The 15780-nt window shown below is 55.6% G+C and overlaps 1 protein-coding gene across 2 annotated transcripts in view; it reads right to left on the bottom strand.

Annotated features, from left to right (window-relative positions):
* The window catches only part of INTS3 (integrator complex subunit 3), a 57195-nt gene that overhangs the window by 34106 nt on the left and 7309 nt on the right, over window positions 1–15780 (bottom strand). For both annotated transcript variants that reach the window (XM_024207449.2, XM_029912954.1), the window contains exons 3-8: window positions 13540–13653; window positions 13120–13204; window positions 9225–9291; window positions 4438–4582; window positions 3427–3556; window positions 454–551 (exon numbers count right to left, since the gene is read on the bottom strand). In XM_024207449.2, the coding sequence (XP_024063217.1) occupies window positions 454–551; window positions 3427–3556; window positions 4438–4582; window positions 9225–9291; window positions 13120–13204; window positions 13540–13653 (639 nt within the window). The remainder of the gene's footprint in view (window positions 1–453; window positions 552–3426; window positions 3557–4437; window positions 4583–9224; window positions 9292–13119; window positions 13205–13539; window positions 13654–15780) is intronic.

The following is a 15780-nucleotide window of genomic DNA, read 5'->3' as shown; positions in this document are numbered from 1 at the left end:
TCTTGTTCTCAGGTCCATTCAACCACCGCCCTGGCCCCCTTGTAGAGAGGAGAGTACCTGGGTCCCAGGCGGCGAAGCACTCTCCCAGCCCGAGGGTGGTCTCTTCAAGCCAGGGCTGAGCCACCCCAAAGGACACCCTGGAGGGACCTTGCTCGTACGGGGCTGGCTTTGGGGATTACCAGGGGCCTCTGCTTTCCGAGCTGTCAATCTGGCACCTTCCCCAGTGCTAAGGTCACACTTACTTGTCTGCAACTTCACCTGCAAAGAAACCGGCCTTCGCCCAGCCGGCTGCACCAGGAGCAGCGAGGGAAGGAGGATGGATGGGGCAGGGTAGAAGCTCTCCAAGGGCCCCCACCCTCTAGAGCTCATGCACCCCCAATCCCATTGTGACCGACGGTACCCTGATTCCCCTCTCCCCTGGCTGGGATCCCTCTGGAAGAGCAAAGCGGTTACCCGGGATGTCATGAAGAGCAGCTTGGTTTCCATGTCAGGGGTGAGACGACAGGCCAGGAACTTGCGAGAGGTCCTCAACTGAAGGAGCTGCAGGACACCTTGAAAGAGGAAAAGCCAAGAGGTCTGTCCCTGCGCACCCCCAGCCGGAATCACCAGGGCATCTGGGGAGAGCCGACCCCACTGTCCGCACTGGCTCCTGGCCTCACAGCGGCTCCGAAAGTTCCTGTTAGACAAGGGCTCTGGGTATCAGCAAGGGGGGGGGGAGATTTCGCTGAGGCTCCTGCGCTAACCACTAGCTCTGGGGCCCATTTGCTCTGACCCTCTCCACCAAGGCTGCCAGCAAGAGACCAGTGAGTGTCAGCTGTGACGCAGCCACCTGTCTGCCACGTGAGCCGCCAGCTTGTCTCAGCTGCCCACGAGCCAGCAGGCCGACGGCAGCCTCTACTCCACTGCCAATCCCAGCCACCAGCATTCCTTTGGGCCTCCATGGCATGGCTGTCCAATGGCACTGGGGATGGGGGTCCTAGTCCTCAGGGCTAGACGGGAGAGGAACCCCCGGAAGGCGAGGGGAAAGCTCCACCGGAAGACAACGAGGGGAAGAGAGGTCTCGATGAACTAGGTCCCAGAGGCCGGAGCCAGGCGAGGTATGAGAAAGGGAAGCTGTGATACCGGCAGAGGCAGCCTGTCGTTCCTTGGCAGGGCTTGACTGGTTTACAGATCTGCTCGCTCTGACGCGGGTGCAAGGGATCAGAGTTACGGACACCAGGTGCACTTTGGTCTGCTGGCGTTGAAACCATTTCAATACACCCGAAACCCCATCCTCACCTCCGGAGGGTGGATGGAGAGGAGGAGACAGGTTTTGCCTGCTTACAAGCAGAGAGCCTGAATGCTGGCTCCCGGGAGCTCTGCATGGAGTGAGCTGCACATCAGGGAAAGGCAACCTCAAAAAAGCCTTGCTTAATAAATGCTCCCAGCACCCACCAGGTGCTCGGGAGGGAACAATCACAGCTCCCTGCGTCCCCAGCTCTCCTGCGGGGCAAGGCCTCCCTTCTCTGCCAGCCCCAGCACTTTGCGACAGGCTCTCCTGGGCCTGCCCAGCCTGGGGAGGTTCACAGCACATGGGATTGAGTCAGTATCAAACCCGAAAGCAGACGTAAATCGCCAGCTGCCAGAGGTAAGTGCGGTCCTGCAGCGTGCTCAGGCCAGGCTCTCAGCAGTGCACGAGGGCAGAGAACAGCAGCAGTACAAAACCAAACACCTCCACCAAGGCAAAGTGCAGTAGGAAGATTCGGGGGGGGGGGGGGGGGGGAAACACGATGACACACCGTATGGCCCTACAGCACGAGGCGCCAGCCCGTGTGGATGCTGGGGAGAGGAGACAGACGGGGACAGCTGCTGACCGATTTCCCCGGGTGAGGGGGAAGTTGCTGGGAAGCTGGAGTAGCGCCTGTGAAGTGCCCAGGCTCCCCAGGGACGAACAGCTTCAGCGTTCAGCGGGAGGTCGGGGTAAATTCTCAGTGAGTTTAGAGTGGCAGGAAGAAGCAGGGCTGAGCACCTGGAGACCGAGGACCTCTCCCTACCCTAAGGATGGGCAGGGCTGCGCACACCAAAGCCTCCAGAACCGCGTCCCAGCCCCAACACCCAGGGACCCTCCTTCAGGGATGTGGAGAGCTCAGTTACGGGGCCCCTTCAGCCCTTGGCCTCTCCGCCGAGGCTGCCAATCATGGGGGCGGGCCTGGCAAAGGGGAAGGAGGCTTAATGAGGTTTTGATTAGAAGATACATGTTGCGAGCTTGCCTGAGTGGAGCCAGAGTTCTTTAAAGTGTCATTAACACGGCCCCCCGGGACAAGGCATCGGGATAGCGGACTTTCAAGTCCTCCTTCGGAAAGCTCATTAGAACTGCTGCAGAACAGCTAACGAGGAGACGGCCTCCAGAGCAGGGAATAATTTATACTGAGACAGAGAGAGATCTAAAATAAAACAAGCCTATTTTAATCAGGTCTGTGCGGCGAGCTCTGTAACGGAGTGTTCCTGCTCGTCAGGTGTGCCAGCACACTGGGGAAAGATAATCACAGCAGCATCTGCTGCCCTGGCTCGAGATTTCAAAGGTTCCCCAGCACTCTTTCCCGGGGAGTTTGCAGAACTCAGACGCTTTCTATCACTGGGAACCACCTTCAGCTTTGTTTTCAGCTCAGACAATTAAAAATATTAATTACAATGAAGGAAGCTTTTAAGTCCAGAACATGTAATCAAACTGCACCATGTTTTCCTGGGGTCTGGCTGCCTTCTCCCTACTTGTAATGAAAGCTGGCTGAATTATTGATCATGCCATCTGGAACGCTGAGAGCCCAGATGTGCACCAGGCCCTTGCGGTACGTAAGGAAATGGGGAAGCCACTTGGGGGACAGCCTGTGGCAGAAGACCCAGCCCAGCTCCTTAGCTCCCCATGGCCAAGGGGGCAGCAGGCAGGGCACATCTTACTGTGTTTAAGCGTTGGCCAAGAGTGGCTTTGGAGGGGAATCTGGCTCTGCTAGAGCTGGACTCACGAATGGCCTTTTAGAGGTGTGTGCGCAGGGGAGCCCAGCAGAATAGACCGGGATATCGGAGCGGAGAAGCAGCCAGCCGCTGGAACTCTGCTGAGGATTTATGTCTGGCCCCAGGCGAGTCATGGAGCCCTGAGGACGAGGGCTCTGCTGGAGGGGAACATGCCCTTGGGGGACACCGGGACGTCCACCTACTGCACTGGATTCTCCCCACACTGCTCTGCCCACAGTCCGGCAGCGCAGACTAAGCAGTGCGGACAGTCCTCACTCACAACCGCCTGTCCCTTGCGCTTGGCTGTGCCTAGCTAGGAGGATGCAAAGGTGTGTGCGCACAGGCGCTGGGACACCACGCATGGCTGACCTGCAGCCAGAGAGCCCCGGCAGAGGCTCCGCAGGGTAACCTCCCCTCCGCCCCCGGTGCCCCACCTACCTGTGAACTGGGCGCTCAGCGCCTGCGGATTGTGGATAATGTCTTTCCAGAGCTGTTCAAACTCGGGTATCCTAGCAACGTTCTGCAAGAGTCTCACCAGGTCCCGGCCAATCATGAAGCAGTCCATGAACTTGGGGAAGGGAGAGGGGAGATCATGTATTGTTTACCTGAGGAGGGGGCTGTGGGGAGGGGTGGGGGAGGGACCGGGAACATTCAGTTCTTGAACCTGAGAGCAGGCTCTGGATGATTCACTCTCCTGCCCTGGCAGGCTGTTCTGCTTTTGAAGACAGCAGGTTCTAAAGGGGCTGGGTGACAGGCGGGAAGGTCAATGGCTATTTTAAAATGTTCTCTGGTGTAAAACAAACAATGGGGCCGTAAATCTAGTGCTTTATCTCCACAACTGTGGACAGGCCCTGAAGCTCAGCGCTTGATGCTTGAGCCGACATGCCCAGCTCAAGAGAAGGTGGTGGGGGGGGGGAGACAGATGTGGGGTGCAGGGGCTGACCCCTACCGGCTGCGGAGAGCCAACCCCCAGAGCCCTCCAGCCTCCTCTGCCAAACTGGGGGTTCTGTGGCTTCTAGCGCATGGGTGGAGAGTGGCTGCCACGCTCCACTCAGCCACTCACCTGAGATGCTGGCATTTTGGGGGGCTGCAGCTGGCCAATCAGAAGGCATCGGTGCCGGTGATGAGCTTGGGCCTGGACACGGGACAGAGGCCCCACAGGAACTAGCCCCATCAAACCAGCTGTTCTCAGTGCCAGGGGGAAGAGAGCTGGGCTGAGAACACGCCAACCAATGGGCAAGCTTCCAGCCAGGCATGCAGGGAGCAGAGCCCACCGAGCCGCTGCGGGTGCCGCTGCCCGCACCCCAGACTGGCAGGGCTCAGGCTCCTGGCGGAGGAAGGACCACAACCAGGTGTCTGCTGGGACAAACAGGTCTCCCCCCGCCCCCACAACTGCACCCAGACACTCCCCTCGGAGGGGGAACGCTCCCGCTGCCAGCACCCCCTCACCCGTTCCCGGAGCAGGGAGATGCAGAAGTCCACCTCCTTCTGGCGCAGGGCCTGGAGCTGCGAGGTGCCGTGATGGTCCACGATGAGCCGCAGGTAGGTGTACACGGCCATGGCAATCAGGATACTGCTCTTCAGCACCCACTCTCTGGAAGCAAGAGAGGGACAGCCTCTTGAGCCAGCACCACCCTCCTCTCCAAGTGCTTTCCTGGCATTAATCCCCAGCCCAGAGGTGGGGAAACTGAGCCACGGGAGGAAGCAACTTCTCCAAGGTCACAACTCAGCAGGTCCTGACCCCCAGCCCTGCTCTAAACACTGGATCACATGCTTTCCTGGAAGGGGTCAGGTAGCAGGACTACACAGCTTACCCGGACTATGGCGAGAGCCCCTCACCTCTCCCCTGCAGCCTGTTATCTGTCAGGGCCCCAGGCCCATCAAATCCAGCTTCTTGTATCTCCCAGCCCCGAGCTGGCACATGCTGAGCCCGGCTCACCCCCAGGGGGAAGCACTCGCCACACAGGGACACAGGCTTTTTCACCCAGCACGAGTGTGCAGGGTCCCCCACTTGGGGACTGCGTTATAGCTGGCCTTTTAAAAGCCCCAGGGCGTCTCTCCCCCTGCAGAAGAGCAGATGGCACAGCCCTATGCTCAGGGAGCCACAAGCTAGCGTTAGAACATCCTCCTCCCCCCGGCCCCAGCTCTGTGCCTCCCATCATGCTGGCCATTTGGTCTATGCCCTCATCCACCAAGTGCTGCGTCTCCGCCACATCCCAGCCCTGCCAGCGACCCCTCCCCTCTCTGCCAAGAGCCTTCTTACAAGCCGGTGCCTGGCTTCTCCTATCTGCACTGCCAGCAGTCTGGGGCAGGCCGGGTTTCCCTGGGTGGACAGACCGTTCTGCATACATTTACAGGGCCAGCTGTGGCACCCCACAGGGCAACTGTGTATGCCGGTGACAAGGGGAATCAGCTGCTGGGCCAGAGAGAAGCTTTCAGCACCCAGCAGCTCTCACGGCACCAATAGCCTGGACCCAGTGCACACAACACAGGGTAACTAGAACTAGGGAGATGTCCGATGCCCGGCATTAGGTCGCACGAGATGAGCTTTCATTCTTCCCAGCTCAGCCTGTCGGAGCAGATGGCTCCAGCAAACGTTGGGAGCATCCGGACCAGACAGTCACACGCCACTGATGTTAACAAAGCATCCGCTTTCGAACAGCAGCTCCTCGCGTGATCAGGCTGCAGCTCTGTGCCGCTGCCCCGCTCGCATACTGCGTGCATCATACGGTGCGCAATCTGGCGCTGCAGAAAGATGCTGAGCCCCGCGGCTATGGGACGAGCGGCCGCACGGGAGCAGGCTGGGTGCGTACCCGTATTTTCAGTGGCACGCCAGCTAGCAAGCCAGGTGCTCCCCTCGCCCGGCGGAGCAGGAACGCCAGGAGAAGGAAAGGAAAAGGCAGCGTTTAGGAACGGGAGGGTGGACGGACTGAGACCGGCGTAACAGGCTTCCCACCAGGGAGATGCATGAGGTTATCGACTTGGCTCCTCAGCAGAGGGGCTGGGAGCAGCATCAGATGAGACACATTTGGGCAACACACTGGACTCAGCGCTGCAGGGACCAACCCTGCCTCGGAGAAGGGGGAGGGGCTGGGAGACTAATCAGACCTTTCCCTCCAGTGCTAAGTCCTAAGCACCTGCCCCCCTCAACGCCCGGGTCGCTAACCCAGGCAACTGCCTCCAGCATCCGACAAGGATGGGCCCTCGCACGCTGCAGACAGTGACACTCCCGGCCCATTACAGGACTGAAGCTGGCTTCTCCCAGATGCATTAGAATCATAGAATCTCAGGGTGGGAAGGGACCTCAGGAGGTATCTAGTCCAACCCCCTGCTCAAAGCAGGACCAATTCCCAACTGGCCCCCTCAAGGATTGAACTCACACCCCTGGGTTTAGCAGGCCAATGCTCAAACCACTGAGCTATCCCTCTATGGAGCCAGGCCAGCAGGTGACTAGGTTTTGCTGCCCATCTAGCTAGTTACTTTGACCACCCTCCCTGTGCAGTGCCCGGGCCCTAACAGGCTCCAGAGGACAGGTACACAGGAGTTCCGGGACTGAGACCTTCGTCCCCTCACACGCTCTCACCTGCTTCCTGTGCCTGTAATTCCGTACTGCTGCCATTTACCTAGGGTGACCTATTCCCTCCGGACCCCTGCAGCATCAGAACCGATTCCCTCCAGCTGAACACAATGACAAATACTGCCGGCCAGTAAATTACCCAGCCTTGCTATTTGCAGCCATGAACTGGGAATGGGCCAGTCTAGCTCGGTGCCTTTAGTGTGATTGATAATCACCCCCATGGCTCGGCTCGGCGAGCTGTAAATCAGAGCCCTGCACAAGGGTCACTGCGTATGCTGCAGCTGTAAGTCCAGGAGATAATGGCTCAATGGCAAATGAGTCAGCTGCCCTAGATCAACCAGGAGGGGTGGGGGGGAAGAGCCCACGAAGATGCGACACGTGTTTGCTTTCCCAGGCACTCTAGACTGTCCCTAACCCCTGCGCTAGCACGCAGCTTAACCAGGCAGTTGAGCTGTCTGGACTGGCAAGAAGCGGGGGTTGAGGTTGCATCTGGGCAGTGCCTGGAATCCTTAAGGAATGAAGCCTGGTAGGCTGTCAGATCAGTTTCCTCCCCTCGCCCGACCAAGGTGCGTACAAACATAAAACCATTGTCAGAAGGGGTCAAGAGGCCGCCTGCAGTCCCAGGATTAATGGATCCGGCAGGCAGAGCAAATGAGCTTTTTCGAAAACATTTAGAGGCAGTGTCATGTTCGCTTGGCCATGAGCGGCCAGTGGCTATATTATCCAGTCTAGCAGAGGTGGCGCACTCGCCTCCTCTCCAAGCCAGCCGGAGCTCAGGGAGTGGCTCTGCCGTTGCTGTATTTAATTAAACCAAGCAGTCGACATTCTGAATGCAGAATTAGATTTTCTCATGTGCTGTTTAATTAAAGTCTTGGCTTCCCCCTAATCAAAGGATATAAATCCCAGCAAAGAGCTGCAGGTTCTCCCTGCAGGCGCATTCCCAGGGCTCGGCTCTGCTTGTGCTCAGGCATTCTCTGATCTGCTACAGCACGTGCTGTGGAAAATCGAGCAATGCCTCCAAATAGGGCTTAGCCTTTCCCCTCGCATCGTTTCCCCGACAAGCTCCTATCCTCAGGGGAAATCTTCTGGGATTGAATGCGCTGGGCTGGCTTCTGCAGATCTCAGGCCAAATGTGGCTTTGAATCACATGGGAGAGAAGTTGCTTTTCCCCTTGCAAACATTTTCTAGTCATTTGTTCGCAAGCAAAACCAGAACAGAATTTGGCAAGATGTGCAGGCTGCTTCAGAGGAGCCCCTGGAGCCGAGCAGCAGTGGTGCCTGGGACAGGAACTGGCAGGGCCACGCTGGGGCCCAAGGACGGAACAGCGGGGATTGGGGGCAGGGGCAGGGCTGAGGTGCATCAGCTGAGCTGGCGGAGGGAAGCCCTAGCAGTGCTGCCCGCTAACGGTTACATAAACACGCAGCCTAAGAACTCCCAATTGTTTTCTGGGCCATAGCAACAAGTCCCGGCCCCCGGCCCCCTCTAGCAGTGCAGGTTCCCAGCAGATGCACTAGATGGCACTGCACGGCAGTGCGTAGGGAAAGGTCCCTCGCACAGTGGTACGCGGGAGCTGTGCTGTGATTGCTAAGCGCAGCAATCAGTGATTTTAGGAGAATTGCTGTTATTATAAACAGCGAGTCGTGAAAATCAATTGTCTATTTAAAAGCAATGACGCCGCCCAGCTGAGGGCTGCGCTACCAAGTCTGTTTATCATCAGTTAGCCCCCGCTTTACCAACAAAGGACAATGCTTCCCCACTGCCTGGCCACAGCAAATCACTGACGGTTGCAGCCCCAGCGAAGCGGGGAGCTGTTGTTTAAGCACAGGAAGCTGACAAAGATCAGCTCTTGGGCAATGAACTCCAAACCACTCCTCTAAGAGGAACACCCTCCATCAGGACTTTGAAAAGTCAGGAGAAAAATATTCCTAGGAAACTGCCCCAGAGAGTCCTGGATGTTCTGTCCATGGCACAAGGTGACCAAGTCCCATTGTTTCAGGGGGAAGCTGGTCACATACAGGAGGAAGGCGTCATGGCAGCGCATTGCACAACTGGCTAGGAGCATTATGGGATATCAGCTTCCTGTGACCCACCAGGCGCAGGTCACCAGGCTAGAAGAACCGATGGTCTGATCCCGCCTGGCTTCGCCAGCTGCATTACAAAATCCCCAAGAGGTTACAGCCAGTTGTGCCAAGCGGGACACCCGGGAGGCAGCCAACAACTGGTGCACGCTGCCGGCCCCAGGGCTTGGGAACGAGGATTTCATGCCACAGCTGAAGATGTGCTTATGGGGCGCGCTGCAGCCGCACAGTGGATTTCATGACAGGAGAACGAGGTCCATGCCCTGCCGTGGACTCGAGGCGAAGCCACGTTCTGTATTGGCCAGATCCGGTCCCGAGGGGCGGGGCCAGTTACTTGCAACCCCAGTGCATCGCCCAGCTGACTGTCCACAAGCCAACCTATGTGAAAAGCTACCAACATGTCCCCACCCACCCCAAACACACAAACCCCTCCCACACCCCTTGCCATGCCCAAGCAGGGAGGTCTCCATTAGCCCCTCGGATGGCCAAAGAGCCAGTTCTCCCCATCACCGGCCAGCCTGCTGCTCCCGCCTGTCAGGAGACATCTCCCAGCGACACCGCTGCCGCCCACTGCACCATACCTTTGCTCAGTCAGTATGTCAAGGACATTCTCTGCCAGCCAGATATTCTTCGCCGTCACATCCCCACCTGCAACCAAGAGCACAACATGGGAGCAAACAGCTACTTACGTTAATCGATGTAATTGTCTGTGGTGTCAGCTTTATCCCAACCAGCCACCGTCTCAGCCCCAGCCCCCGCGAAGCAGAGCGCTATAATTACAGTATTTCTCCCCCCAGCTCAGTACAAGCCTCACATCTGGCCCATCCTGCCTGCCACAGAGGTACCTGGCTGCTTCCAAGCACATGTTCAGCGTGTTCCCAGAAACAAGTATGACGATAGCCATCATTTTCTGTTGTATCAAAAAAATGGAGGGGGTCTTTGTTCCTAGAGCGTGCTTCAGAGTGGAACTGTCAGTTTCTGGAACACAGAGTCAATATTGACCTTTCTGGCAAACAGAGCGAGAGCCAGAAAGGGAAGAGATTTGGTGTTTAGGGGAGAGGGGGAGTAAAAGCCAGACACTTTAGAGAACGCCTGGGACAGGAAAGCAATCCGTCTGGTAGGAAAACGGGGAACACTGCTCCACGCATTTAGGTATAAATGTAGCATTGTGAGTAAAGCAGGCGACTAGGACTCCTGGGTTCTATTCCCAGGTCTGCCACTGAGTCATATCATGAGCTTGGGCAAGTCACTTCTCTCTGGGCCAGACAATCTGCAAAGCTTAGCGGATGTCGGCAAAGTGCTCCGAGATCTTCAGCTAAAGGCCTGATGGGAGTGCAAAGTCTTATTGTGGATTCATAGATTTCAAAGCCAGACAGGATCATTGTGATCATCTCGTCTGACCTGGATAACACGGGCCAGAGAGCTTCCCAAAATAATACCTAGAGCAGAACTTTTAGAAAAACATCCAATCTTGATTTAAAATTGCCAGTGATGGAGAATCCACCACACCCCTTGGTAAATTGCCCCAATGGTTAATTACCCTCACTGTGGAAAATGTATGCTTTATTTCCAGTCTGCATTTGTCTAGCTTCAGTTACCAGCCATTAGATCACGTTATGTTTTTCTCCACTAGACTGAAGAGGCCCTTATTACGTGTGTTCCCCATGTAGATACTTACAGACTAATGAAGGCACCCCTTAACCTTCACTTTGTTAATCTAAATAGATTGAGCTCTTTGAGTCTTTCACTACGAGGCAGGTTTTCGAATCCTTTACTCATTCTCGGGGCTCTTCTCTGAACCCTCTCCAATTTATCAACGTTCTTCTTGAATCGTGGACACCAGATCCGGACACAGGATCCCAGCGACGGTCACGCCAGTGTCAGATCCAGAGCTAAAATAACCTCGCGGCTCCTACTCAAGATTCCCCTGTTTATGCAGCCCAGGACGGCATGTGCTCTTTTGGCCACAGCGTTGCACTGGGAGTTCAGGTTCAGCTGACTGTCCACTACGACGCCCAAATCTTTCTCAGCCGCTGCTTCCCAGGAGAGAGAGAGAGCCTGGCCTACATTCTTTATTCCTAGACATATACTTTTATATTTAGCCATCCTAAGCTGGCCAGTCCAGATCGCTGTGAATCAGTGACCTGTCCTCTGCATTATTTATCGCTCCCCCAATTGGTGTGTCATCAGCAAACTTTCTCAGTGATCAGTTTATGTTTTCTTCCAAGTCATTGATAATGTTAAATAGCATCAGGCCAAGAACTGACCCCTGCAAGACCCCACTGGAAACACACCCGCTCAATGACAATTACATTCGGAGACCTGAATGCAGTGTTGTTGTAGCCTGTCAGTCCCAGGATATGAGAGAGACAAGGCGGGTGAGGTAATATCTTTTACTGAACCAACTTCTATTGGTGAGAGAGAAAAGCTTTCAAGCTACACCAAACTCTTCTTCAGGTCTGGGAAAGGCACTACGTGTCACAGCGAAATACAAGGTAAACAGCTAGCACATACTGGTCCCTTAGCACATGAGCTAACCTCGCTCTTGTATTTAGCTGTGACCCTCTTAGAACGTTTCCCAGACCCGAAGAGCTCCGTGCAGCTCGACAGTTTCTCTCTCTCAGTTAGTCCAATAAAAGATATCGCCTCACCCACCTTGTCATTCCAAAACCTAATGCTTAGCCAGCGTTCAATACCTTTAATGCGTGCTATGTTAATTGTACATCGTTCTCCGTCTTCATTGACTGAATCCCATATTAGCTGCTCTGAGATCAAGGTAAAGCTGTTAAGCCTATAATCACCTGGATTATCCCATTTACTCTCTTTAAAAACTTGGCACAACATTTGCTTTCTTTCAGTCTTCTGGAACTTCCCCAGTGCGCCAAGACGAATTAAAAATCAATGTTAACAGTCCAGCAAGCACCTAAGCCTGCTCTTTTCAAACTCTTGGATACAAGTTATTTGGACTTGCTGATTTAGAAATGTCTACCTTTAGTAGCTTCTGTATACCATCCTCCAGAGATATTAGTGGAATGGAAAGTGTTATCATTACCATATGATGAGATTCTCACCTGTTTTCCCCCCAAACTCAGAACAGAATTTTTTATTGAACACATCTACCTTTTCTGCATTGTTATTGATAATTCTAACATTTCCATCTAGTAATGGAACAATACCATTGTCGGGATTCTATTTGTCCAGAATATATTTCAAAAACACCTTATTGTCCCTAACTCCGGGGACACAGATTTCTCCTTGTGTCCCTTTGCTTCCCTTATCAATTTTCCACAATTCCTGAGTGAAAGTCCCTACTATCAACTTCCCATTTCTTACAGCTGCCTTTACTTCCCCTCTAAACGAGGTCACCAGCATGAAGCTGGAGCACTTTGCTAACGGTGCTAGAAGCTCAGAACTGTACTCAGGCGTTTGGAAATACAGACACGCAGATGAGGCACATTGCAAGCAATTGCAATGTGATCATAACAATGAAGGCATCATAAAAATAGCAAAATGCAGGACAGCAGCGTCATTGGGGTCCCGCACAGGGAAACAGTGACACCATCACCAATGGTTTTTTAAGCTATTCCATGTTTATCACATCGTGCACATCGGGGGAGGGGGCAAGACCGGGGAGGCTGGTTCGTTCTCAGCACTTGGCCCTCTGAACCCGGCCTTGCCCACCCTGTCCCTGCAGCCGAGGGGATGGTTTCCATTTCCAACTGGCCCAGCCCACGTCACAGATGTAACCAATAAAAATGAAATGTCAGGTTTTATTATGCGACGCAAATTCCTCCTCCCTGGACGTAGGTGCCTAGCACTGACGTGTAGAGAGACGGCTCTGGACCTGGAATGGCACAGAGGGGGCCACGCGGCCAGGCCTTGGCCCTGCCCCTCTGGAGGCATTACAGGTCCTGCATGGGAAAGTCCTGGCTCACGGGACGCGAGCACCCCCCTTAGCTGTCCGGATGTCAGAGATGGGGCAGGGCTGGGCTCGGCTCAGTGGTTCTACTGTGCTGAGCTGCTGACAAGCTGAGAAATCCACACGCCCGCTGGCTGTTCCCGAGGCTTTATTGGCACTAGCTGCCTAACCTCACCCTGCTTCTCGCCGGCCCAACCCGGGATTAACCCCTCACAGGGAGGATTCCCAGGCCTCGGCAGCAGCCCCACTAGCCCCTCCATCCCCAAGCCAGTCCCTGACAGGCAGGTTTAGCCGGCTCTTGGAAATGCACCACTGCTGCAAAGCGAGGCTCTGAGAGGTGGGCGTGAGCTGCCTCCATTGCAAGCCCAGACCCAGCCCAGCTCGGGCAAGGTGTCACGCCAGATTCAGACCTGGACCCCAAGCCAGGCAGTGCACGGTGTTCCAGCTGCCATGGGATGGGCCTCCTGCTGCTGCAGCCATTGCTGGGCAGGGCCCTGGGGCAGTGCAGCGTGATGCGACGGGGGCCAGTCCCTGCTGCTGCCCAAGGCAGTACTCACCTGCAATCTGCTTCATGAAGGTCATGCAGACGCCATCTGCCCCGAGCACCCCGCTCTTCACCAGCTCCCGCAGCAGCCACACCAGCTAGAGACAGAGACGAGCAGAGCCAGCATGAGACGGGGAATTTGGTGCTGCTTCAAGCGCAGATTTCGGCACAGCCTTGGCCACGGAGCCACGACTACACCTCCGCAGCACAAGACAGAGACACCCACAGCCGCAAGGTCACATCTCAGAGGGTGTTAGCAGCCATCGGGGTGGGGGTGGGGGGGAGAACACCCATCCAACATTGCTCTCTCCTCCACATCCCCTTCCTGCTTATGCTTCCAATCCCATCACCAAACCCCAAGGTGCTGAGCCCCCTCGGGGTCTGCAATCCCCTTTCCGCTCTCACCAGGGCCGATATCGGGTTCCCCTCTCACCTGAGTCCGACAGGCATCCTGCAGCTTCAAGTACTTTTCCATGAGAATCTGGTTGATCTTGTTTAGAACAATGTTCATGCCATCTCGGCTCACCAACGCCAGGTCCCGGTAACACTGCAGCAGAGACAACGCGGGGGGAGATGGGTACAGGTACAGCATAATGAACTGATGCATTTATAAAGCCCCTGAGCCTGCCTGAGGGTTTGGGACACTAAATAAACTAGCACACGAATCGGCACGTAAAGCAGGAGCATCCCCGGGGATCCAGGCAGAGGGAATAGCCCAGGTTCCACAGGAGAGCCAAGCTCTCTTCCTCTCAGACTTGGCCTAGCCACTGTCACACCAAACTAGAGTAAATTCCACCTGAGTCCCCTCTCAGCCTCCGTGCTCACGCCTTTAATCCCTGGTTCATGGGCTAGCCCAGTTCTCCTGCACTCAGAACTCCCCCCAAGGCAAGGCTGGTTCAAAACGGTGCTGAAAGTTGCTGGATGGACGGAGCTGGGGCCCAAAGCGTCCCCCACCCACGCTTCTCGCCCCCCTCGTTCCAGCACTGGTCTCTGCAGGGCCGGGCAGAAGTGAAACAGGAGTTCAGTCCTCAGCCTCTCCGCTTGTGGGGCAGAGGGCAGCGCGTGTGGAGGTCTGGCCTTGTTAAAAAAAAAAAAAAAAAAACACACCACACATCCCAATCTCCAAAGGCCACACACACCACTCCTGGGTCTCAGACACCAGCCGCAGCTGATGCCGCACCAAAAAGACCCACATCAGTCAGGGTAACTAACTCAAAGCACAACAGGGCTCTGGCTAACCAGTGGTGCCCGGAGATGCAGCAGCAAAACCGGCTACTCCCATGTCACCTTCTCCTTCCCACAGCTCTGCTAGCCAGGGATGGCTTCCCACTCATCAAGCATTAGCCCAACTTCAGTTCACAGACCAACCAGTACCACTGAAATCCAGACACCCCCCCTCGCCCAGGGCAGACCCAGAGACAGCCAACTCTAGGCCTCACATTCTCAGCAAAGGAAGGACCTTCCCCACAGCAAGCGGCCAAGGTGTAACCAGAGAGCAGGGCTGACGGCTCTGCCCGGCTTCCTCTTGCCCCCTCTCCCTGGGTCGGCGTGGTGGGGGATGGGGATGATTAGGAAGTCATTTGCTAAGTCATTCCACATGAATGTTAATTTGTGCTGTTAAATGTCATGCTATTGCGGAGAGCAGGGCTGTGGGCTCAGCATTCTGCTCTGGAGAGTTAATGAGGCCTGGAAAGAGCGCTTTGATTAGACTCCCCACACTCAGGCGCTCTCCCCCTTTCATGCAGCACCTGAAGGGATAAAACACTCAAGCAACAGGTGGAGGTTTCGTGTGGCTTTTTATCAATCTGAGATGCTAAAGGAGCTTCCGCCAACGGGAGCCAGGGCCCAGCCCGCCGAGCCGCCTGCTGCCTCCCCAGGGAACGCTGGCCTTTAACGCCAACCTCAGGCAGCTGCCTGGCCAGCTTCAACGTAACATACACCACTGCAACTCCTGCAAGTCGCAGAGATGGAAGGGGCTGAGGGGATCCGCTGGTCCGGGACTATACCACGTGCTAAGCTCCCTACTGCTTTGTCCAGTCTCAGATGACCAGGCTGCTACCTCTTCCCACAGGACTATGCCAGAGTCAGCGGATCTTGCCTCTTCCTGTCCTTAATTACAGCCCATGAGACACTGCTACTAGTCCCCTGAAGGCCTTCAGTGACCCCCAGCATTTCCCCTTGCAGACAATGATGTCCCCGTGTCCTCACTAGTGCTCGCGAGATCCATGTCTGGCCTTCAGTATCTTTCCCTGAACGCAGCATTGTTGCAGCCACGTGGGTCTCAGGATATCACCCCACCCGCCTTGTCTCTCTAGTATCTTTCCTTCTCAGTCAGTAACGTCTACTGCTTTTCTCAGCCTCCTCTCCTGTGTCAATATCCTCCTGCTGTTGTGAGCTTCCCCTCCCTGCACCCAGAGGTGAGGCCTGTCTGCAGTTAACCCCGGGCACGCCGACTTAGTGACCCAAGGAAGCTGCATGGTCCAGGCAACCCCTACCATGATACCCCAGGACAGTGGAGTTCAAAGAATTGCTCTGAAAGAGAAACTTGCTGAGGTTCCAGGACTCGAACCTGCTGGCTTCAAATAGCTACGGCTCCCTGTGACAGCTACCTTGTGGCCAGGCTCCATGGGGGTAACACACCCGAAGCTCCGCAGTGCAAGCCCAGCGGGAGCCT

Source organism: Terrapene carolina, unplaced genomic scaffold, assembly GCF_002925995.2.
Source record: "Terrapene carolina triunguis isolate 2854851 unplaced genomic scaffold, T_m_triunguis-2.0 Scaffold397, whole genome shotgun sequence".
Classification (NCBI taxonomy): domain Eukaryota; kingdom Metazoa; phylum Chordata; order Testudines; family Emydidae; genus Terrapene; species Terrapene triunguis.
The sequence above is the reverse complement of the archived record's forward strand: the minus strand, read 5'-3'. Positions and strand labels throughout refer to the sequence as shown.